The sequence below is a fragment of the Mauremys reevesii genome, linkage group 24, assembly GCF_016161935.1.
Source record: "Mauremys reevesii isolate NIE-2019 linkage group 24, ASM1616193v1, whole genome shotgun sequence".
NCBI classification, from domain to species: Eukaryota; Metazoa; Chordata; order Testudines; family Geoemydidae; genus Mauremys; species Mauremys reevesii.
The window spans coordinates 7655249-7679743 of record NC_052646.1 but is presented as its reverse complement, the minus strand read 5'-3'; the positions used below and the strand labels follow the sequence as shown (position 1 = coordinate 7679743).

Below are 24495 nucleotides of genomic sequence, written 5' to 3'. Positions count from 1 at the left end.
GTTGGTACCAAGGCACCTGGGGCTGCGTCTGTGGGTCCAGCGCAGAACCTGGGGCTGAGGAGGGGGCATGGCCCAAGAACCCCCCAGAGAAAGGCTCCTGCCGCCCCAACTCAGATTTTTTGTATGGGAGGCCCCATTCTCTCCCCCCCCCACCACCACCACCAATTCTATGCTCCCTGGATATAAAGCTGCAAGCGCTGCCCATGCTGGGAATGTGGTTTCCGTGAGCTTCCTAAGAAGCTGGGGTTTTGTGGTCACCGAAGCGGGCGGGGGTGTCAGGACTCCTGGGTTTTAGTCCAAGCTCTGGAAGGAGAATAAAGTCTAATGGTTAAAGCGGGGAGGGCAGTCAGGACTTCTATTTCTTGCTCTCCATGTGACCTTGGGGGAAAGCCTGGCTCCGTGCCTCAGTTTCCCTCCCCTGCTGGTTACAGCCTCTTGCGGAGGGGCCAGGGAATGGCGAAGCCCTGACAGACTTTGCTATCTTCCCGTGCCAGTCAGCCCCTGCCCCAGCTTCCAGGCCTGGGCACCTGTGCTGCAGAGCCCTGACTCATGGCCCTGAGACGTGGGACAAAACGCGTGAAAAGCCCTCACCCCCCCAGCCCAACCTGCCCCTCCCTGCAGAGGGGACAGGAAGGAAACTGCCGGAGTCCTCTGAGTGCCTCGCAGCAATGGGGGCTACCACTCAGTGTCTCCCATATGGCTGCCCCTGCCCGCTGCAATCACCTCTCAAGGGCATTGAGAGACCCATGTGTAAATGCCCTGAGAAGCTTCACCCCAACTCCACTTCCCCCCTGCCGCTTTCCCTCCATAGCTCTCCCCTAGGGACACCCTCTCACCCCCTCCCCACGGTGCTGGAGGGTGGGGTTCAGAGGTCACCCCCACCCTGTGCACGGCAGCACCCAGCTCTGCAGGGGCAGGGCGGGAGCCCAGGCCCCCTTAAAGAAGGGGATGCTTGATAGACACCAGCGCACAGAGGGCCCAGGGACTCCCACCCCACCCCAGTGCAACCTAGCAGGGGGCAGAGCTACGGGAAGAGGCCTGGAGACCATCCCCAGGGGAATCCCCATCCCCGCCCCACAGCCTCGCTGGGCTCCCACTCATGGCCTGTCCATGGCAAACTCCCCATGCCGCTGGGAGAGAGGGGCGCTGGGCAGGACATCTGGGTTCCCTTCCCGGCCCCATGACCTGGGGCAAGCCACTTTGCCTTGGCCGTGCCTCAGTTTCCCAGATGTGAAGGGCGGGGGCAGGATCACCCTGCACGGGGGAGGGGAAGCTAGCGCGTGTTTACAAAGTGCTTTGGGATCCTTGGCTAGAGGAGGGTCTGGGGCCGCTAATGTCTCTGGCTGCCCGGGCTCCTTCCCAGCCCCCATGACCCGAGCCGCCCGCAGCACCCTTGGTTTCCAGAGGGGCTGAGCACCCACGGCCTCCCCTGCCCCCGCACCCCGGGATCCTCGCCAGGGATCAGGCCCCTTGATTGTTTTCCACGCGTGGCTCCCGGGAGCAGTGCTCGATTAGCCGGGCCTGGGCGCCCCTGTTACACAACCAGCGCCGGTGCAGGAGGCTGGACCGGCCCGCGAGCTGCCCGCTCCTCCCCCCGCGCGCCACGCCGCCGCCGCGTGACGGGCCTGGCCCAGCCGGGACCCGCCCCCGGGCGGCACGTGCGGGCAGCGTGGGCAAGGGCTACTCCGGATTTACACCGCCCCCTCATTGCCTGCCGTGGGCTACTCCGGATTTACACCACATCCCCCATTTACATTGCCTCCCCCATTGCCGCCTAAGGGCTACTCCGGATTTATACTGCCTCCTTCCCCACTGCCTGCCAATGGGCTACTCCGGATTTACACCACATCCCCCTATTTACATTGCCTCCCCATTGCCGCCTAAGGGCTACTCCGATTTATACTGCCTTCCCCACTGCCTGCCAATGGGCTACTCCGGATTTACACCACATCCCCCTATTTACATTGCCTCCCCATTGCTTGCCATGGGCAACTCTAGATTTACACCACATCCCCTATTTACATTGCCTGCCATGGGCTTCTCTGGATTTACACCACATCCCCTATTTACATTGCCTGCCATGGGCTACTCTGGATTTACACCACATCCCCCATGCCTTCCATGGGCTACTCCGGATTTACACTGCCTCCCCATTGCCTTCCATGGGCTACTCTGGATTTACACCACATTCCCCCATTTACATTACCTCCCCATTGCCTTACATGGGCTACTCCAGATTTACACTGCCTCCTTCCTCATTGTCTGCCAATGGGCTACTCTGGATTTACACCACATCCCCTATTGCTTGCCATGGGCAACTCTAGATTTACACCACGTCCCCCATGCCTTCCATGGGCTACTCTGGATTTACACTGCCTCCCCATTGCCTGCCATGGGCTACTCCAGATTTACACCACGTCCCTCCATTGACTTCCATGCAGCTACCCATTCATTTTCAGGGAGCTGCTCCTGATTTACACCATGTCCCTTCCTTCACTTCCAGCGAGTTACACTCTGTTTACACTAGGGTAACTGAGAACAGGATTTGGACCCTAGGAAGTGACACAAAAGGCCACAGACGTTACCCCATGTTAGCTCTACTGTTTTGGTTTTAATTGTCTTTTCCTCGGGGTAAAATTTGGGTTGAAACGGCAGGGGAAAGGCCCCTGGATCCACCCTCCCAGACAGGCATGTAACTGAGCCATTTGCCCCAGGTTGTGCAGGCTGGGAATAGAATTTAGGAGTCCTGCACTTCCCCACCCCCTCACAGACATGGTAGCACCCAGCCCCAGATAATTAGGTGGCCCAGTAAAACACACATGGTCCTTTGCCCTGTCTCAGCCCCAAAGAGCAACCAGTGTAACATGGGGTAGCAGGTGAGTACTGGGGCAGGGGCAGGCCCTACTCCACACCAGGCTGCCTGGAATAATCAGGATCACCTGTCTGGTCATGAGATTCAATCCACCACCCCCATCCTGTTATCCTAGCCAGCCTCCTGCTATCCCAGTCCTGGTCTCTCCCCCACCCAGCCACAGCCCCGAGCTCTGCCGGTATCCCTCAATCCCAACCGGCAGCACTCGCTCCCCCACTATCCCTGTGGTTGGCTTCTCTACCGCTCTGTGATGCTCCTCAATCCCGATTTGCCTCCCTCTGCAGTGTGTAAACATCCCTCACACGGGTGAACAGCCAGGGCAGGGCTGGATCCGAAGGGGGATTCTGGAGTGAGGCTGCTCGACGCAGACGGACCCTGTGGTTCTCTCTGGCTCCCTGCTGCTGCTGGTCTCCGAGCCCAGGCTCGCCCAAAGCACTGCTGTTCCCATCTGGAGTGGGAAAGGGGGTCTCCCAGGAACCTTCCTAAGGACGATGCCCCTTGCCCAGTCCCACACCCTTGCGTGCCCCCATGGTTTGGCTAAGCAGGATCTGAATTGGACCCCTCCATGCATCCTGCCCTGGGGTCAAGTCAGCCGGGGACAGGCCGGGCCAGCCAGGTGGCGTCAGGGCAAACCTCCCAGTTCTCGTCAGGTGAGTCGCTCGCCGGAGCTACGCCCACCGAGAGACGCAGCTGGCACCCAGCCGGGTGGTGCTGCGGGATCCTGGCCCTGAGCCACCCAGCCAGGGAGAGAGGGCAGGGCAGGGCTGCGCAGAGCAGAGCAGGAGGGAAAGGGCCTGGGCTGTGTGTGGGGGGGTCTCTCACTGGGAACTAGGGGGTGTCTGTGGGGTGGCCGCAAGCACCAGCTTGCAGGACATGGGTTGGCTGTGTTGGGGGGACTAGGGGATATGGAGGTGTGGCAGAGGGGCTGTTTCTGGGCCTGGGGGGGCGGTGTCCCCTTGTGGTGAGCCGTGTTGCACAGGGGTGTGTAGGTGTCACGCACACCCACTGGGAAGTGTGCAAAACAGGTCCCCTTCTGCGCCTTGGCTCTTCGTCTCAAGCTGGACCAGTTCCGGCTACAAGCTGTTCCCCAGGGATCACTGTGTGGATGTGCGTGGCCGGGTGGGTTTGTGCAGGATGTGCTTGGTGGGTCCTGCTGTGGGGCAGGGAGTGGCACGGAGTGGGGGTGTGATTGGCAGGTGTGGCCGAGAGTGGGTTTCTGAGGGCTGTAATTGGTGGGTGTGGCTGTGGTGGGTTTGTGGGGGGGAAGGGATGGGTTGGGGGTGGGATAGGCAGGTGTGGTTGGGGTGAGTTTTTGAGGGATGTGATTGGTAGGTGTGGCTGGGGGGGGTTGTGGGGGCTGTGACTGGTAGGTATGGCGGAGGGGGGTTGTGGGGGTGTGATTGGTGAGTGTGGTCAGGGATGCGTTTGTGGGGGCTGTGATTGGTGGGTGTGGCCGGGTGTGGGTTTGTGTGTGTGTGGGGGGGTGATTGGTAGGTGTGGCTGGGGGTGGGTTTGTGTGTGTGTGGGGGGGGTGATTGGTAGGTGTGGCTGGGTGGAGTGTGTGTGAGGGCTGTGAGGGGTCGGTGTGGCGGGTGGTGGGTTTGTGTGTGTGGGGGGGGGGTGATTGGTAGGTGTGGCTGGTGGTGGGTTTGTGTGTGTGGGTGGGTGATTGGTAGGTGTGGCTGGGGGGAGTGTGTGTGAGGGCTGTGATGGGTAGGTGTGGCTGGGGGTGGATTTGTGTGTGTGTGTGGGGGGGTGATTGGTAGGTGTGGCTGGGGGGAGTGTGTGTGAGGGCTGTGATGGGGAGGTGTGGCTGCGGGTGGGTTTGTGGCATATCCTCGTGGGGTGCTGCGTGGAGGTTCACGTCTCTGGTAATGTGCTGTCAGAGCAGTGGGTGAACTGGTTTGGGTGCTGGCATGGAGCAGCCCCAGGAGGTCGGGTGCTGCATGTGCCACAGAGAGGGTAGCAGATGGGGCTGGCTCTGTGAGGGCAGTGGGGTATAGTAGAGAAAAGACATCACCCCCTGCAGGGCCTTGGGGCCTCTGCCCAGCTCCAGCGCCCCATCCTCTGTTACCCAGAATCCCCCAGGGCTGCACACCTGGCACCCCACTCCTTGTTACTGGGGTGCTATTGCAGGGCCCTGTCTCTCCCCCTTGCTGGTGGCCCTGCCCCCAGCAGGGAACCTGGGGGCTCAGCTCCTGAGCCCTGGCCACTGTATCACAGGGGTGTTACCTGGCTGAGTTCAGCGATGGGCCTGTGGCCGGGGTTCCTAGCAGCTCGCAAGCCCCTGGCCCTGTGCCGCTGGCAGCTGGGCCCAGCCCCTGCCGCTCTCCTACTCTCCTGTGCTGCAGTGCAGTGTGGGTTTGAACCAGCTGCCAGGCTCCCCCCAAGAAGTGGCTGCAATTCAGCCCTGGGGGAGCTGTCCCTGTGCAGCATTGTGGGGCTGCTAACACTGGCAGTGACTGTCCGTGGCTGGTGCAGCCTGCAGAGAGGCTAAGGGCAGCGTGATCCCCAGTCCCTCGCCTAGAAGGGGCAGGGAATGAGATGTGTCGGTAGGGCGGTGGGTGCTTGATTTACTATTTACTCCAGTGCCCTCCCCGGGGGCATTGCAGCTGCCAGGCTGGCTCAGGCACGGGGCTGAGTTTGGGGGCAGGCTGAGGGCAGCTTGCAAACAAGAAGGCCTGGGGCTGATCGACGTGGTGGGGGCTGTGGGAGAAGTCACGTGCTGACGGTTACGCTCCCAAGAGGGGCTGAGAACCTGTGGTCGGACGTGAATCAGAGATTCCAGCCCGCGGGGGCAGGGACGAGCTAACCCCCGTCCCCTCCTTGGCTACGCAGTAACACGCAAACTAGCTCTGCTGGGGGTGGGGGCATATACAGAGGGGCGTGTCCCTCAATCCCGACCCACAGCCCCCTGCCATCCCAGCCCCGGGTCCCCTCTCCCCCCCGCACTCTCACAGATCTCCTGACACCCCTTTATCCTGACCCACAGCTCCCCACCTTCAGGGCCGGAATAGCAGGGGGCGGTGGAGCTTGAGGGGCATCGCCACACCCCTGGGTCCAGAGCAGAGCCACGCAGCGATCTCATGTGCATGCTTTGCACCACACTCCGGCGCGTCATGGGAGGGCTGCGATAAGGGTTGGCGGTAAGTGCTGCCCACATGCTGCTAGGCACGCACAGGGTTACAGGAACAGCCCTGGACCCTTATCTGCCCCTGGCATCTCAGCCTGGCCACTCCTGTCTGGCTCATGTGCCCGGCTTGCGGGAAACCACAGCCACCACTTGAAGTCAGATCCAGCCAAACGCCCCTTTCCCAACTCCCTGGGGCACTGGGTCCCCTGCTCCCTCTCCCTAGCTTAATGCAGTGGCACTGGGGGGAGTGGGAGCTGACTTCCCCCCGCCCAGGGAGAAAGGGTGGGGTTGTGAGTCAGGCCCAGGGCTGGGCTCCAGGAACTCTGGGTTCTGTTCCCATGGTGGCCATACGATCTCGGTGTGACCCTGGGGGCATCCCCAAATGTCCCAGCTCCTGCCTGGCCCAGCCCAGGGCAGCTCCTGCAGCCAGTCTCAAGGCATCTCTCCTCCTCTGTGGCAACAGGCTTCCCTGCTCACCCACCAGGTGAGCCCTGGCCAGGCTACAGGCTCCACCCCATGTGCCAGATGTGGCACGGGCATCCCAGCTGTGCCCAGAGGCCAGCAGTGCGTAGCCACGTGCGTTCCAGCTGTGGCCAGCATTCTAGAAAGGGAGAGGCATGTGTGAGCCAGATGTGCACAGCTGTACTTGCTCAGCAGATCTCTTCCATTACCTCTGTGAGCATCGGTGCCGGGTAGCAGTGGGCTGGGCAGACCCTCCTTTAGAAACCAGCTCCCATTTGTGTTTAAAGGCAATTGAATCCAGCAACCTGGCTTCCAGAACTCCCACTCCCCTCCGTGCCCTGCACTGGGCCTCCTCGCTGCCAGATGATCTTAGGGGCCAGTGGCTAACCAGGTGCTGGCGTGGGTTCCCCCCGCCTAGGCAGCGTACCTGGCCCCAGAGCCCCTACAGATGCCATCCTAGTACCAGATATTAAAAGGCCAGTTGTAGTCGGACGGCAACCAGCCATGGGGCAACTAAACAAGAGAAGGTGAAATGGGTGGGTCAGATTTACAAGCCAGCGGGCGGCCCTGATCTGGGCTAGGGTCCGGGTAGCGCCCGGCACCATGGGGAGCCCTGTTCTCAGCCAGAGCTGCCAGGTGCTGCCCGCTACACATAACAGCAATCTCGCTGGTCTGCTCCTGGGCTCAGCAGGCTGCAGCCTTCCCTTCCCGGAGCGCAGGGCCTGTGTTAATGCGCCGCGCTGGAGATCGGCATTTCTTGGAAACCGTCTCCTGACCTGGTGCAACCTTCGGTGCTTGTGTCCTCCAGGCTCTACCATAGCGATGGGGAGATAGCAGGGCTCCCTGGGGCCATCCATCAGGGAGGAGCCTTCCCAATCCCTGCGTTGATGGATTTGGCCTGTCAGGGCAGCCCCATTTCCTTCCCATCACCTCCTTGGGTGTCTTCCCGATCCATGTCCCGTGGGAACTCCCGAGAGCCTGGAGCCTCACCCAGCAGAACAGGCGGCAGAGCCGGGCGCTGCTCATGCTGCAGGGCTGGGTGGACCCATATCCCCTTCCGTCCCCTCTGAGCCAGGGGTAGGGGCAAGGTGTATGCCTCCCGGGCCCCACTGCAAGCTAGCAAGCGCTTTTCAGCCAACCCTCCATTGTTATTCCTTTGTATTATGGGAGCGCTGAGACGCCCCAACTGAGATCAGGGCCCCCCTTCTGATGGGCGCTGCCCAGACACAGAGTAAGCGAGATCAGGGCCCCGTTGTGCCGGGTGCTTCCCAGATCCAGAGTAACCAAGATCAGGCCCCGTCGTGCCAGGCACTGCCCAGACACAGAGTGACCGAGATCAGGGCCCCGTCATGCCGGGCGCTGCCCAGACACAGAGTGACCGAGATCAGGGCCCCGTCGTGCCAGGCGCTGCCCAGACACAGAGTAACTGAGATCAGGGCCCCGTCGTGCCAGGCGCTGCCCAGACACAGAGTAACTGAGATCAGGGCCCTGTCAGGCCGGGCGCTGCCCAGACCCAGAGTGACCGAGATCAGGGCCCCGTCGTGTCGGGCGCTGCCCAGACGCAGAGTGACCGAGATCAGGGCCCCGTCGTGCCGGGTGCTGCCCAGACACAGAGTGACCGAGATCAGGGCCCCGTCGTGTCGGGCGCTGCCCAGCGCCGGGCGCTGCCCAGACACAGAGTAACTGAGATCAGGGCCCTGTCAGGCCGGGCGCTGCCCAGACCCAGAGTGACCGAGATCAGGGCCCCGTCGTGTCGGGCGCTGCCCAGACACAGAGTAACTGAGATCAGGGCCCCGTCGTGCCAGGCGCTGCCCAGACACAGAGTAACTGAGATCAGGGCCCCGTCGTGCCGGGTGCTGCCCAGACACAGAGTAACTGAGATCAGGGCCCCGTCGTGTCGGGCGCTGCCCAGACGCAGAGTGACCGAGATCAGGGCCCCGTCGTGTCGGGTGCTTCACAGACAGACTGAGAGAGAGTCCCTGCCCCAAAGAGGTCACAGACAAGCTAAGACAAGATGCAACGAGTGGGTATTAAAAATTCTTTCCCTGGATTTCGTCTTCCGTATTTGCACAATAGATCTAGCTCCGTCGTCAAGGAAGATTCCCCGAGCTTTACCTGTGTTTATTCCAAGAATTCCCTTGGCCCAGTTCCTTCCAGTTCAGCAGGTTTTGAAAGAGAATGTCTTTGTTCGTGTCTTCCACGGGAGGGTTTCATTCATTAATTCAGCCTCATCACCCCAGTAGGAGGATGCCTTTCTACAGATGGGGGAACTGAGGCACAGAGAAGGGAAGCAATTTGTCCAAGGTCACAGTGAATCAGTGGGAATGGGGGTCTTGATTCCATGTCACCTCCACTGACCACTAGACCCCTCTCCCCACCCAGAACAAGGAAAAGAAACCTGCCCTGGCTCCTAAACGCCTATGAGGGGAAACTGAGGCACAGAGAGTCATCCGCCCCTCCTCCCAGCCAGTACTACACAGCAAAGCAGTGGCAGAGCTGGGAATGGAACCCAGGAGTCCTGACTCCCCGTGCCCCACTCTTCTAACCACCAGACACCCTTGCCCCCCAGATTAAGGAAGAACCCCCCACAGCTGATTGCCCTCTGCTGGGCCGAGGCAAACTGCGGAGAACGGGGCTGCAGCCGGGCCGATCCTTTGCCCAGCAGTGCCCTCTGCTGGGCATCGCACTGAAGGCTGCTTTTGCTGTTGTTTCACTGGGGCTTGGCACACCAGAGCCCCCCACAAAGGCCAGCAGCCCTCCTGTGGCCAGGCCAGACCAGGCCCGTGGGCCGGCTTCTCCCACGCTGCACGTAGTCTGGGGGTTTGAGCCACTCCAACCTTCCCAGCCTGTCAGCATCTTGCCCATTCAACGCCCTGCCCCACCGGGGGTGGATTTAGGGGCCTTGTCGATGTCGCTTGCCCCTATAGACCCACCCGAATGTCGCAGTCGCAGCCTGCTTGGGGGCAGCACTAGGATCTCGTGCTGGAAAGGATGGGACAAAACCGGCCACGCCTCCCCCGCCCTGGTTCTGATCCCCCCCCAGCCCAGTGCCAATCTGAGCCCCGCCCGCCATCCCCCACAGACCCAGCTGCAAAGATCAACAGAGCTGAAATGCTGGGAGGGGAAGCCATGGGGGCAGGGGGAGCACAAGGGACTGGGGGGGCTGGGTCAGAGTGGGGAAGAGCCATGGGGCGCAGCAGCGAGACCGGGGGCGGGGGGTGAGACACGGAGGGGTTTGCTGGCCGGGCTCCCTCCCTCCATGAGGCCTGAGTGCCTGCCATGAGCTAAGTCTCCCCCCACCCCCCACCTGTGCCAGGGCCTGCCCCTGCTCTCTGCTGGCACTGAGCCCCCAGCCTTGTGCCAATCCCCCCTGCCTGCAGGGGTGGGGGCCGGCAGGATGAAGGTGGTGTGAGGTGCTCAGGTCCAATGGCAGTGGGGGGCTCTGTGCCTGCTCCCCCAGGGTCTCATTCCGATCGACGGGGGTGACTTCTCCAGAAACGTTCGCTCTTCCCCGGGTCCCGAGGAGCCGAGGCGCAGGCTGGCCGGTGAAGCTGCTTGTGCAGCGCCGGGCACGTTCTGGTTGCCGCAGTGCCAGGTGTCGTGCTCTCTCCTGAGAACAATGCCACAAAGCCCCTTGCGGTGCCCACTCCGGGCTGGCAGAAGTGTTGAATGACCCGTTACCATCCGCCCCGCCTCTGGGGGGCATTACGGCCGCCCCATTGCAAGCCCTCCTGTCTCCCTCTGCGGGTCTGCCCCCTGCCTTCAGGGCCCGGCGCAGACCCCATGCTGCCATCCCCCCTCCCGGGTGAGGAATTGGCCACGGGGCAGGGACTGGAGTGGGGCTCCCCCAGAATGGCCACCAGTGGGTTTCCTGTCCATGTCCTCAAGGGTCTGCGCCTGCCATGGAGCTAGATGGTTTCCCAACCATGCCACGGTGCCCATGCCAGCACCCCAGGGAGCCCTGAGCCAGTGAGGAGCGGAGGGGCCCTGGCCCGCCCCAGCTGTGGCAAAGCCAGCTGGAGCCCTTCCATTTACCTCACTCGGGCCCCATGCGAGGGCGAGGGGGGCTGGCCCTTTCATGCCAGCCGGGCCCATTGGGGTGCACATGCATCCCCCAGGCATGGCATTTCCTTTGGGCCCAGCGAGTGGGGGTGGGGCACACATTGACATCCTGCAGGGGTGAGGGGAGGTCATAGACGTGACATTGTCCTGCGGCTGCCTCTCCCCCTGCAGCCCTTTTCGTCCCTTGTCCCGCTCAGCCACCCGAGCGGGGAGGAGGCTGTTGCTTTCTACCCTTGTGGCACCTGCAATGTGAGTTGTGTTGCCCTCTTGTGGCTGATTCACAGAAGAGGGTAAGAACCTACTACTGCGAGCTGTTGCTAGAGCTCCACCTATAGTGTGAGCAGTAGGGGCCTCCTGAGTGTAGTACTGGAGGCTACAGGTTCAGACCCCTGCCGGAGCGGCTGTGCTGTCCCACAGCTCAGAGCCCCGGGGCAGGAGGAGGCAGCTGGCTGGCTGGCTGTCAGCTTTCTCTTCTCCTATTTGCAAACTCAGCTGGCGTGTCTCCTCCCCCCTCCCTGCAGCAGGAACCGGATCCAGAGGTGGTGCATGTTGCGGGCAGAGCGAGACACCTCCCCACATTGCCAGGTGGAGAGAAACTGCTGGAGTCAGAGCAGGGGAGGGGAGGCAATGGGAGGAGATAAGGGGCTGGGCAAAGGGTGGCTCACGCCACACACTCTCTCCATGAAGGCCTGGCCCTCTCCCTGCTGCAGCCGGCGCCCCCACACGCAGCCACAGCCGGGATCCCATGCAGCACAGGCTCCTTTTTATTATCAAAAAATAAACCAACAGTTCGCTGGGCGCCAGGCAGCCAGCGCCCCCTGCACAGAGAGCCTGGGGGCCAGCGCTCCCCCCTGCCGAGCGCCCCACACCTGGTGGGCCAGGGGCATGGGGACGCCAAGCCCTTGTCCATCCGGGGCTGGGGCAGCCCGGTCATTTTGGGGAGGGCTGGGGGGGTTGCTGGGCAGTAGCCATAGGTCCTCCAGCCCCCCGAAACGTGGCTCTCTGATTCTCCTTCCTCCCAGGCCCCTAGGGGGGCAGCAGGGCAGGCAGCGGGACCTCGGCCTCGCCCAGCACGGCGTCCCGCCTCACGCCCCAGCCCTTGTTGAGCGCCTGGAGCCGGAGGCGGTGGGCGGGCAGCTCGTGGGGCGCCAGGCCCTCGAAGAAGAAGTCCTCATTGAAGATGGGGCTCCGGCTCCTCTTGACCACGGCGCTGCGCTGCTTCGGCGCCTTGCCGGGTCGCAGCTGCAGGGCCACGCAGCAGCCGACGCGCCGGGGGTCGCAGGGCCGCGGGTAGAGCCCCTCGGCACTGACCAGCCGGACGTGCAGGCGCCAGCTGGCCGGGACGTACTCGGAGGAGAGGCGCAGGCACCCGCCTCGGCTCAGCGCCACCGTGTTCTCCTGGGCCACCCGCGGGGGGCGGCAGATGAAGTCCAAAGGGTAGAAGGGTGGGGGGACCAGCCTGGCCCCTGCCCCCCAGCTGGGCTCAGCCTGTCGGCGTGGGAAGCTGGGGCTCTCGTCCGTAGAGCTGGCTTCCTCGGCAGACAGCGAGCTGGCCCGGCCCCCGGCCTGGGCATCCAGGGTGCGGCTGCAGAGGGGCCGGCCCCAGTGGGCCTGGCAGGCCAGCGAGTGCCCCAGCACCGGAGAGCTGAAGGGCGAGGAACCCGCAGAGGAGGCCGTGTCGCTGTCCAAGGCGTGGGGCTGGGAGACGGGCCGCCAGGGCCGCAGCTCTGGGGGCAGGAGCCTGGCGCCGGGCTCGGGGGAGAGATCGAGGGAGATGCGGTGGGGTGGGCACGTGGTGTGAAAGAGGGACTCCCTTCGGCGCGTGTGGGGGCTCTCGGGCAGGAGGGGGAAACCCCCTGGGCTGACGAGGTGGGGCATGGAGCAGGCAGGGGGGAGCTGCTGGCCAGCCTCACCCTCTGCCCTGGCCACAGGGTCCTGGTGCAGGCTCGGCGCGTGGGTGACACGCCGATCGGCAGCTCTGCTCAGAGCCCTGTGTGTCTCCGGGCTCCCGGTCCCTTGGGGGCTCTGCTGGGAACCGGGGCTCCCGCCCGGGGCTCTACCATACAGGGTGGAGAGTTTGGGGGGGATGAAAAACTTGGGGATCCGGTCGGGGGTGAGGACGTTGGGGCAGGTGGGCAGCGGGCCCGGCTTCCTGTTCGTGGCCCTCGGTCTGGAGAGAAACATCTCAGTGGAGTCGGGGGCTGAGGGAGCCGGGGGCTGCGGCCCGGGCAGAGTCAGCCGCCGGGGAGCAGGTCGCTGGGCAGCTGCTCTCTCCAGAGGAAACCTCGTCCAGGGCCTGAAGTCAAAAGCCTCCTAGGAAGAACCAGAAGCAGCAAGTTAAAGCCTTGGAGGGTGGGAGGGGCTGGATCGCCAGCCCTGGAGGCCCCGTCCTCTCCTCACCCTAGAGAGCTGCTTCTGAAGTGGGGCGGGGAGACTCAGAGCAGTTGGGGGCAGGGGCTGGGCTCTCTTGCGCCTTACAGCCCCGGAGCCTTTGCCAAGGCAAACGCTAGCACCGGTGCTCATGCCGTGCACACCCCTACGGACTCACCTCCCGGGAGCTACCCTCAAACCCAGCCCCCTTGAGGCAAACGGCTCCTGGGACCCACTGCCGACAGAGCACGGCTCACGCCCGAGGGCAGCGGGGCTCTCCTGCCCTGCGCAAAGAGCTAGGGGAAAGGGGGCAGATGATGCCTGGCCCAAAGGGTGGCGCTCACGCAGCGCAGCTGGAGAAAGGAGCCAGGCGCCGTCTCATGGCAGAGCAGAGGCGTCCTTGGGCCCAGCAAACATCTCCCGTGGCCCCTCACAAACGGGTGTTTTCCTTGCCTAGGAACCCATCCGGCTGTTTAGATTCCAGAGCCCCTGGGCTGGCAGTAATCCCCCGGGGCGGGGCAGAGCTGTGCTAGGGCCCTGATATGTGGCCTCGTGTTTCAATAGCCAGAGAGGCTCAGAGTTCAGGTGGGATGGAAGAATCTGCCCCATCACTCAGGTGGCAAAGAAGGACCCGCCGACACATTGCACTTGTCTAGCCCTTGGGTTGGAGGGTCTCAAACCACGCAGGTATCATTGTGCCCATTTCACAGATGGGGTAACTGAGGCAGAGAGGAGGCGGGATTCTCACAAGGTGACCCAGTGGGACTAGAACCTAGGTTGGCAGGACTGTAGGTACTAGACATCACTGCCTCCTTATCTCAGGAGTCTTGGCTCCCCGTCCACCCCACTGCACCCCACTCTTATCTGAGAGCTGGGGATAGGACCCAGGAGTCCTGACTCCCAGTGCCACCAACTCTAATCTGCTAGCCCCATTCTCCTCCTAGAGCTAGGACTAGAAGCCAGGAGTCCTAACTCCCAGCCCCCCTCTGCTTTAATCAGCAGCGCTGATATTTTAAAATACTGGAGTCATTTTTGTCAGTAGCAATGAGAGATTTTTCAAAGCCCTTAAACCCCACATCCTGCCCCCCCCACACCTGCAGAGCCAGTGGGCCCCGAGTTGCATTCCCAACCCTAACCCACAGGGAGAGCCCTCCATCCTCTGCACTGCTCCGAAAGGCCATGTGTCTCCCCCAGACGCCTTGGCCGGGGGAGATGCCAGCGCTGCCTCGCCAACGGGTAATCAGCCAACGTGGCACGAGGGCAAAAAAACAACTGTCAGGCTTAGAAACTGCACCCCCCACCCCCATCTCTCCTGCCACCCCAGGCCTGAACTACCCACCATCAAAGCCCCTCGCTGCACCCTGGCCGGTTTTCCCTCCCGCCCCTGTAGAAGCCAAGCTGGAAAAGTTCCCTGGTGTAAACAGCTCCCTCTTCAAAGTGGGATCAACAACAGCCCCCGTCCTTACCTGCCTTCAGCGCTCTCCTCGGCAGGGAGCTCGGCTTCACGCTCTCCCTGCTCTGCCAGAGCAGCTGGGACCCGCCAGCCTTTGCCACGGGGTTTATAGCGCTCGGCTCCCAGCGTCACACTCTGAGTCAGCCAGCTGCTGGGAAGGGAGACAGGGAGCCCAGTGCTCGCAGATTCCCGTCCCAGCAGGGGGCTCCGTCATAACGAGCAAGCGCCACCCGGGCGATGGATATTTATGACCACGCACGGGTCGAGGAAGGAAGGAAGCAGCCCCTGGGCCGCAACCTGGCTCCGCACAGACGCCACTCGCGGCAGGCAAGATGCCTTTGTTTCCAGTTCGTGGCTGGGCCCTTTATCGAGTTTGTTTCTCCTGGGTCACCGGGGGGAGGGTGCCTCAGGCAACGTGGCTGGGAGGAGGCGGTACAAAGGGCGTTTTCTCCCCCCTGCTGGAGTCGCTTGCTGCACTTGCCTCGGCCCTGGGTTCAAATCTCCCGCCTCCAATCCCCAAAATGCCGCTTCTCCGGCAAGGTGGAGGCCACCGGACAACGCGGCGTTCCTGAGCCTCCCCGCAGGGCAAGAGGAATCCGCTCCACGGCCCTTATGAATGGAGCGCATGGCTCAGTTACGGCACGCTCACGTAGAGGATAAGAGCCTACTATAGCTGCATGCTGATAGACTTACTTGGTCCCAGCTTGTGATGTTAGTGGTGAATATCTCCCCCTCCCCGCCAAACATAAGGGCCTAAATCCCTGTAATCTCTACATAGCTCAGCTGGGGGAAGCCTGTATTTCAGCTGAGGAGGTCCTGGGTTGAATCCCAGCTGGCAGTGGTTAGTTGCACTAATAGGATAATCCTCTGGGGAAGGAGCAAAGAGCAGGTTCTCTGTTTACCTGAGGCTGACCCCTCTGCTCCTTCTGGCTCAGCACCAGAAGGAGCCGCGTCCTGCCTCGCCGAGGGCGGCGCTGGCCAAACAATAGCGCGCCGCAGGCCGGGGCAGCTCCTTGGCCGAACTTGTTGGCTTAGTAACGAGCCGTCGGCGGCTGGGTTTGAATCCGGACCCAGCTGGCAGCGAGGGGACGTCTCTGCCAGCTGGCGGCTGCTCAGGGAAGCAAGTTGCTGGGTCTCAGCCCCCCTGCCATGGGCAGGCGGCCACGTCGGAAAACCTCCGTTGCGATTGGGTCCGTTGGCAGCTGAATGGGCCGTGACGACCGACCTCCCCTACGAGCCGTCCCCGCTGATGCGTAGGGGCAGCCTGCCCTCCCATTGCCCATGCTAGCCCTTCCCTGGCCCAGGCCCATCTCACTAGCCCCTGCAGCACCAGGAAATCCCTGGGACTTTGCATCTCCCCTCCCTCTCCTTATCGAACGCTTGACAGGCTTTGACTGATGTGATGCCGCTCCTTCCTCGGGCTTTGTTCCCCTCATGCTGCCCCAGGGTGGGCTGGGTCACGTCCAATAACAGGACAATGCGGCTTTTGTGGCTGGATTTCACTGCTGCATTTGGGACGTGCGCAGAACCTTTCTGCCTTTTGCTAGATCCTAGCAGCACCTGCCCTGAGGTTCTCGGCTGAGCTAGCCGGCACGGGAAGGCTAACAGGGCTTAGGGTGCTCACCTGCCTCGTGGGAAACCTGGGTTCAATTCCCCGCTCTGCCACAGACTCCCGGCATGACCCAAGGCAAATCCTGGTGTTGCACTGTGCCTCAGTTTCCCCATGTGTCCCATGAGGCTAGGAGCACTGCCCTGCTTTATTTTCTATGAAAATAATGACATTAAAGACTGGGAGGTGCTCTGAGAGGAAGGGGATGGGGGCTGTATAAAAACCATAGACCGGCCTGCTTAGGGCGGGCCTGAAGTTGGCCCAACGTTGCAAGAGGGTGACAAAGGAAGGAGATTTTCAGGCAGTCCAGCGTTGACAGGGGAAGGGGCACTAACCAGTGGACAGGGAGGATTCACCGTCTTTGGGAGCCGGGAGAGCAAGGCGGGATGGCTTCGGAACGATCGGCTTCTGGACCCGGGTTTGGAGCAGGAATCTTGACGACGCAGGAGGGGAGAGCAGCTGATCACGACGCTCCCGGCTGGCCTTAGATGAACTTGCTAAACATCTCATATGGATCGTCACTTTCAGACTCTTCCCCCGGGGTCTGATTGGCAAGGACCAGGCATGGGGGGCGGCAAATTCACCGTCCCTGCCAGCGTACGGCACAGGTCACAGGCATCTCTCACCTCATCACACTCTGCCTCCTGTGGCCCACATGTGCTTAGTCTCTGGGGGAACTGTGAGACTTGCATCTAATCCAGGCTGCTGGGCTCCATAGGAGGGTGACAGGGTGGGGTTTGGTGGCCCGTGATGTGCAGGTCAGACACAATGCTGGGGTGGTCCCTGCTGAATCTGGACTCAGAAATGGAGGCCCCCCCCCCTCCAGCCTCCTTGTCAAAATCTTGGTCTGGGGTAGAAGGGAGTGAGCATGGGAGGGGATGAGGATGGATCACGCACATGACACCTTCTGACATCTCTGCTCCGCTAGGAGACACCGTCCCACCCCAGTGCACGATGACCTGGCCTCACTTAATCCCGCCTTGGTCACCCCTCGGCTCTGCTGCAGCAACGTGGCAGAGCTGGGCACGAAGACGTCAGCACCCCAGAATCTGCCCCTCGCTCGGAGCGTTGCCACGCGTCTCCTCAGCAACACAGGCTGTCGCAAGCTCATCGCGCCTGTCCTCCGCTCGCTGCGCCCGCTCCCCACCAAGTCAAGGTCTCGCTCCTCCTCTACAAGGCGCTCCATGGCCTACGGCCAGGGAGGGTGACAGAGCCTGACTCCGTAGGATGAAGATGGTGGGCGAGAACTTCTCTCCCCTGACACACAGGGTGCCGTACAGATGACGTACTCGTCTGAGCGGGCGCAGAACTTTCTCTGGAGGCCAATCCCAGATTGTGGAACAACCCCCACCAGGAACGAAGGCCCACCCAAGGGCAAGGACATTTCTCTGACCTGCCTTCCCTACCACAGAGCCACGTGTGTGCTACCAAAACCAGACACTTCACTGCACACACGTCTCCCCCGGGGGAGAGGATGAGCAACCAAGCCACACGAGCCAGATATTAGTCACGCTGCTCGCTCAGATACTGCGGTGATGAGTGCGGTATAAGCACCCCCACAGAATAGAAACAAAATAGTTCATCTCGCATCTCCCTCCCCTCCGAGCCCCCAGTGTTCTGCAGACATCACTGAGATACTTTCTGTCTTATTATCATATTGCCTCTCTATAAATCCCTGGGACACCCACATCTTGAATACAGTGGGCAGATGTGGTCGCCCCATCTCAAAAAAGATCTAGAAAGGTTCAGAAAAGGTCAACATCAATGATTAGGGGACTGATTAGGCTCCTGTCTCCCGCACCGCTGTGCGGTGACTCTGCTTTGTACCCCTCATTCAGCAGGCTGCACCCCGGCCCCGGCTGGGCGGGAAGATGCTTTTGAAACAGGAGGGAGGTTAAGACGGGGCCACACAAGTGACCTTTCGTACGAGACTTCAACCTGGTCAGTGAACGAGGCTAAATAAGCCACCCCCGTGTCCCCTTTCAGTCCTGAAGCAAGGACTGCAAACAGACTGCAGCAGCACCATGCGGTGGGCAGGGGCTCAGAAAATCACGACTTTCGGAGGAGGAAAGCTGCCTAGATTGTGACTTTGGGCCATTTTTAAGTCCCCGCCTCGCGAATATAGGTCAAATGCTTCCCAACATCGCTGACGCTGGGTGTGTTGGGAACAGGCTGGAGGCAGGGAACGGAGCCAGCCTGGTTAAATAAACCCTGGAAATGCTGCCCCACTGAACTCCCCTTCTCCTATCGCACAGACAGTGCAGCGGGCAAAGGGACGGATCCGTGGGAACTGGAGCGCTAATATCCCTTGGAAACTCCCAGCCCCAGAAGTTATTCTCTAAGCTGCACCGTGCAGGGCAGCAGCAGCTGGTTTTGTTGTTAACGCAGCCCTTAATCCCTTCGCCAAGGGACGTGTCTGCGCTACGTGTAACAGGAAAGGCGCACGAGCCAAGCGGCACACGCAGCAAGGGAGACGGGGGTGGGCAGGGGTTCTGAGCTCCGGTTGAGAACGGAGACCCAAACAAACGTCTTCAAGGAATCTCTGTGGCACCTCCTGGGCCGAATGCTCCAGCGATCGTTCCGCACAGGCCGCTCGGCAAGGGGGGTTTGCCTCGTTAAGACGGTGCACGACCCAGGTAACTCCATGGCAAATGCACAAGGGAAGCAGAGGATAGAGCCGGATCTTCCACTGGCACAACACTGATCTCGACGGAGCGACACCGATTTCCCATAGTGCTTATGTGGAGTGCTGGAGTGAGAGCACTCGAGCTCGCCCTGTTCATCTCCAAGCGGGTGCAGGGCAGGCTGCCCCCGTGCTTCCCGAATCTAGCCCCCGCTGTGGCACACTGAGTGGTGGGGGGTGGTTAACTCATTCAATCCGAGGCGTCTCTGCTGCAGCAACCAATGAAGGGATCGGTCACTGGGTGAAGTTTGGGGAGGGTGACACCCATCTGCTGAGCTCCGGCTCAAGAGAACAGGCACATTTCACCTCTGAACAGCTGCCCGCTGTCGGGGTCAACAATGTGATGCAGGTGTAAAAAAGACTTAATATCATCCTGGGGTGTATTAACAGGGGTGTCACACGTAAGACACGGGAGGTCCTTGTCCCCATCTACTCAGCACTGATGAGGCCTCAGCCGAAATCCCGTGTCCAGTTCTGGGTGCCACCCTTTAGGGAGGTTGTGGGCAAACTGGAGAGAGTCCAGAAGAGAGAAACAAAAATGATCAAATGTTTAGAAACCCTGACGTGTGAGGGAAGGTTAAAAAAAACAACTGGGCAGGTTTAGTCTCGAGAAAAGACGACGGATGGGGGGAAACCTGATAACAGTATTCAAATATGTGAAGAGGAGACAGCCATCCACTGTTCTCCAGGTCGACTGGAGGTAGGACAAGAAGTAACGGGCTTAATTTGCAGCAAGGGAGATTTAGGTTAGACTGAGATTAGGAAAGTTTCTAACGCTAAGGCTAGTTCGGCTCTGGAACCGGCCTCCAAGGGAGGTCACTGGAGGTTTTTAAGAACATGCTGGACAAACTCCCGTCAGGTTTGGTCCTGCCTCAGTGCAGGGGGCTGGACTAGGTGACCCCTCGAGGTCCCTTCTGGCCCGACATTGCAATGCTTCTAATCTTCAGTTGCTATTATTCGGATTGCAAGGCCAGGTTGCAAAGATATTTATGTGCCTAAAGACACAGAGAGGCACCTAATGGGATTTCCCAAAGCACCAAACCTCTGTCCTCATCCGAAACACTCCCAGGATAAGCTCGAACCTGCTCTGCTTCGGCTTCGCATGCCCCGTCCACTGGCCCACGCGCATTTCGACTGCTGCCAGGGTGTGTCGCTGGGACTCCTGGAGGCGCATCCACATCAGCTGGAGTCACCTCTTCATGGCTCTAATCCTGGCTATTGTGTTCCAGCGTCCATAGGGATGGTCCCTTCTCAGGGCCATTGTTTAACCTTTCCTGCTTGGCTCCCCTAACGGCTGCTTTTGATCTAAGGCCATAGCAAGTAACCCGTCCTATCCCCCCACACCCAGACCTGCAAATAATAGAGATTTCCTCATTCTCCCCTCAATCCGCGCACCGCCCGGGCGGTTGGCATTCTGACACACGTGAGCTGGTCGAGAATCAACCCTAGGGCTCCCCGGTTGTGGTTACCGTGACCTGCTACCGCAGGTGAAAACTACAAGCAGCCTTGTCTTCGCTAGGGTTTAGCGTGTTAACGTGGTAAAGGAAGCATCCTTTTTCCTCGTGTGGACGCAGGCTTATACAGAAGGCTTAAGCCTGCTCTACATTACATTGGGAAAGGCTCTGCGATTGTACCCCCATAGCGATACTGATAAACGCCTCAGCGTGGACCCAGTAACACCGTCGTAGGGCACTGCAGAGCAGCGTGGCTTACCTCACGTCACCAAAGTGGATTAAACTAGAGCAGCACAGGCACTTTTAGACCGATGTCCTAGTATCTACACCAGGCAGGGCTGCTGCTTTAATTCTACCAGCACAGTTGATGCGGCAAAACTTGTAAGTGTAGATGAGGCCTTTATTGCACGTAGTAACAATGTCGTAATAATAATCCCCAGCACTTCTTGTCGCACGTGGGTGCTCTATCCCCTAGGCAGCACTACCTGGCTCGCGGTGCTGTGCGCGGGGAAACAACTGGGCATGGGCTTGTCTTCACTCTACTTCCTTTTTACCTTAAGAGAGACCCAATTAACTCAAAGTAATTCAACACCGGTGGAAAGGCAGGTACAGACCCGACCCTCCCCTGTGTTTGATCAAGGCTACACTTTGTTCTTTCCCCTCAGGATCAACCTCTGAGAAAGAAGACCAAAAGGTGGGGATGTGCTCACTCCGGTTTGTGTTAAGTGCCTCCAGTTATTGGCAGCGAGGGAGCTCCAGGTACAGCACAGACAACCCTGTGTGTCAATAAGGTCAGGTCTAGTCTGCATCGCGCAGGCCAGAGATCGCGTAGATTCCAAGAGGGACACTGATACGGCTCACAGAACTGGCCAAAGCTAGCAGTGTATAGGAGGGAGGTTATGCCCGGTGCTTCAGGGTTCACAAAGCTATTTGTTAGGGATCAGGCTGAGAGCCGACGGGGGAGGCAGATTATCCCACATCTGCGACTGGGGGGTTCAGATGCCTTCCTCGGAAGATGTCATGCTGGCCACTGTCAGAAATAGGATATGGGCTAGATGGACCTCGGGTCTGCTCCAGCCTGGCAGTCCCTAGGGTTTTGATGCATTACCTAGAGAAGACAGCCTGGAGCGTTTGGCAGGAGGGAGGGCACTGCTGGCGGTACACAAAGCCAGGTAGCTACCGCACTCTCATCTTATACTTCACACCCGTTCGTTACGGCGGGGACCATCTTCATGTGTGTTTGTGCAGCACCTAGCACCGGGGTGGAGGAGGGGGGTGATCCCTGACTGGGACCTCCAGGTGCTTCTGCAACAACAGAGAGCAGCAGAGACCAGGAAACCCCTCATTATTATTAAGAACCAACCCACCCCTCTCCAGGCAGCTTACTGCAACACAGCACAATGCGAGAGCAATGCTGTTCAGGGGGTTCACCCGGTCACAGTTCCATGCAAGGGGAGGGAGAATACATTTTTTTTTTTTAAAGAGGACCAGCATGTATCTGTTCTAAAATAAACATCTTTAATCCTTGCTGGGTGTGCAGAAACCCTCCCCTTCAGATGGAGATGCTCCAAACAGTGACAAACAAGATAACAATCCAACTCAAAACCAAGACGAACTTCTCCCCCGCCAGGCACCAGGATATCTGAGAAAGCAGATTTCCAGGTTTTAAACCCTGCGCACTGGGTGAAGAACAAAGAGTCAATTCACGTCACAGCCCCCAGATTGAGGCTCTAACAGAAGGACTCAGTCCCTTGTGAGAGATTCCCTTACCCGCATTCTTGGCACTGGCTGCGAGCCCAACAGTTATTCCAGTTTCACGACCTGATCCGATTTGCCACGTTGCTGCCGTGTTTATTTTTGTTCTTCGAGCAGTTCTGAAGGTGGAACTAGCCTGCTCGGTTTCATGCTCTGCTTCTCCTATGGAGCACTCTGCACTAGGCCAGGGCTGCCCTGGGGGGAGGGGGGGAAGGCAATTTGCCCCAGGCCCCACAGGGGCCCTGCGAGCCGGGCACTTTGGCGGTGGGTCCTTCACTCGCTCCGGGTCTTCGGCGGCGGGTCCTTCAGTGCAGCGAGTGAAGGACCCACCGCTGAAGTGCTGCCAAAGCCTCGGATCGCCGCCCGGTGAGTACAAGCGCTGCCGCAAGCAGCAGAAAAAGAAAAAAAAAAAAAAGAAAAAAGCCACTGCCACCGCTTCATTCTTCGGCAGCAATTCGGCGGTGGGTCCCTCCCTCCAAGAGGGACCTGCCGCTGAATTGCCACCGAAGACCTGGCCCTGCCCCAGGCCCGCTGAATTCTCTGGGCGGCCCTGCACTAGGCTGTCTATGGTGAGAATTTTTAGAAGCATTCTCGCACCATCGGTGTAGTAACTGCAGGAACGTGGCCACAGCTCAGGTGCAGGCAGTGTTAAACCGGACTGGTGTGTAGCCTGAGCAGGGATTGACAGCACCATGGCAGAAATGCCAGAGCCCAATCTACACGAATACTTCCATGGTGCCAGCTGTGGGCAGTTCTCCCGCTGCTGGTTCACACTGTGACTCCACAGAGCTCGTTAGTTATGGCAATGAATGCTCAGTTGTGTATATTCATTAATTAATACATAGGCCCTGTCCCAGCATATGGGTGTTCTTTGATCTGCTTGGACCGAGGACCAGAAATTGCCCCCTGGCTCGGTTCTGGGATGAGAGCCTACAGCTGATTAGCTCCGTCTCGCTGCAGAAGCAGAGCAGCTGCAGGATGGGAGAAGCGACGCTACCAGGACAATAGTGGTGAGGTTAGATTTCGCACAAGGTGAGAGGTTTACAAAACAAACAAACCCCTTCCACTGAGGATTTCAAGTTGTCCTGAAAGCCTGCTCCGTCACAGCAAGGTGTGGAAATCCCTGGGTCTCACAACCGCAAACTTTCTGTGGCAGGCACTGGCAAAAATCACTGCTACTCTTTAGTGAGCAAATTCAAATCCCATTCAAGATTAGCTACAGGCAAACTCCTCAGGCTTCTGCAAAACCTTCTGTTCTCGCTAATGTAGCAAGACTGCAGTGAGTTAACTACAAAAATAAATAACTATATATATATATTACTTCCTTCGCCTCCATTAGCATTTTCTTTGCCTGATATCCCAGACGCAACCAAAGATCTACTATGAATAATTAGCCCTTCTAGTGCTTGACAAAACTGAATTAACCCTCACTGTTCTCCTCCCAGGACAGGCAAGTTTCATCTACCCTTATTTTACAGGTAGGGAAACCCAGGCACACAGAGGGTAAGTGACTTTCCCATGACCACTTGAGGCAGTGGCAGAGTTCAGAAGGGAATCCAGGATTTTGCCTCCCCCCCAGTCCTCCTCTCCCTCTCCCGCCCCCCATGACAGCTCACTCCCAAAGGAAAGAAGACCATGCACTGGCTACTGATAGTTAAGGTCACAAATCAGCAGCAACCTGGTGCTCCAAGATCTGCTCCCTGCAGGATCAGGGCCCTGGAAAACGAAGTTCAGCCTGACTAAGATCTGTTGCTACCCAAATAGCGTGATTGTGAAATGCTGCTGTGGTGCCTCATGCTTAAAATCTCCTGGGGAGGCAGGCCCCTGTTCAGGGCAGCTGCGCTGCATTATGGAAGATGTAACCTGGCTGGGGATCCCAGCCCACACAGAACAGGAGCGAGAGGCACCTGAATCACAGCAGCATTTCGGAATCAAAATCATGTCCATTCCCGTGTTCCGTTTTCTGATGGAAAACACGTACGTCTGCCATGGAAAGCAGAGGCATTTTGCAAACGTTTCGTTTGATCAAAGGCCCAATTTTCCATGAAAAAGAAAAAGGTTGTGACTGAAAATTTTCAACCAGCCCTAAAAATGTCTCTGCAAAACTTGGCGGTGACTCTTGCCTGACGGTGCCTTCCAATTCCATAGATCTATCCCATAATCGGACTCCGATTTACTTTTTCATTCCTGCGTTGGTGCTGCAGAGCTTACGAGAGCAGGGGCTGGCTTCTCTTCTGGCTCGCGCGTCACTAACACATCTGTGCGCTATGTTCCCACGACAGGGACAAATTATGTCCTAGGTTTCCTTCTTTTAGGCATGGAAGCCAAATCCCCCCCCACACACACCCTTCTCCATGCTAAAGGAGAATGGGTCACAGCCAACACTATGAGATACAACCTGGGTCTGGATCACCCTGTCTAGTAGAACTAGACCTGAACTGAACTAGCGCGTAAGGTTTTAAAACCCATTACCCAGCCCGAGGCATGTAAATCGTGTATGCTGTGAAGGACAGACAGCATGCTGGCTCACAAGCCAGCACGCAAGTTTCCTCAGCAGACAAGAGGGCTGGCAGACAAAACGGAAACCGCAGTAAGAGATATCCGAAGGAGCGGAGAGAATCTACATGCTTGTAGTGCAGTAA

The 24495-nt window shown here is 59.4% G+C and overlaps 1 protein-coding gene across 1 annotated transcript; it reads right to left on the bottom strand.

Moving 5' to 3' along the window:
• Positions 1–10740: 10740 nt before the first annotated feature.
• C2CD4D (C2 calcium dependent domain containing 4D) lies at positions 10741–24459 on the bottom strand. Its single transcript, XM_039513418.1, has 2 exons — positions 24326–24459; positions 10741–12842 (listed from the first exon to the last, which is right to left on the bottom strand). Exons 1-2 carry the CDS (start codon positions 24371–24373, stop codon positions 11556–11558), a joined length of 1335 nt encoding a protein of 444 aa, XP_039369352.1. The 5' UTR covers positions 24374–24459; the 3' UTR covers positions 10741–11555.
• Between the last annotated feature and the right edge of the window lie 36 nt (positions 24460–24495).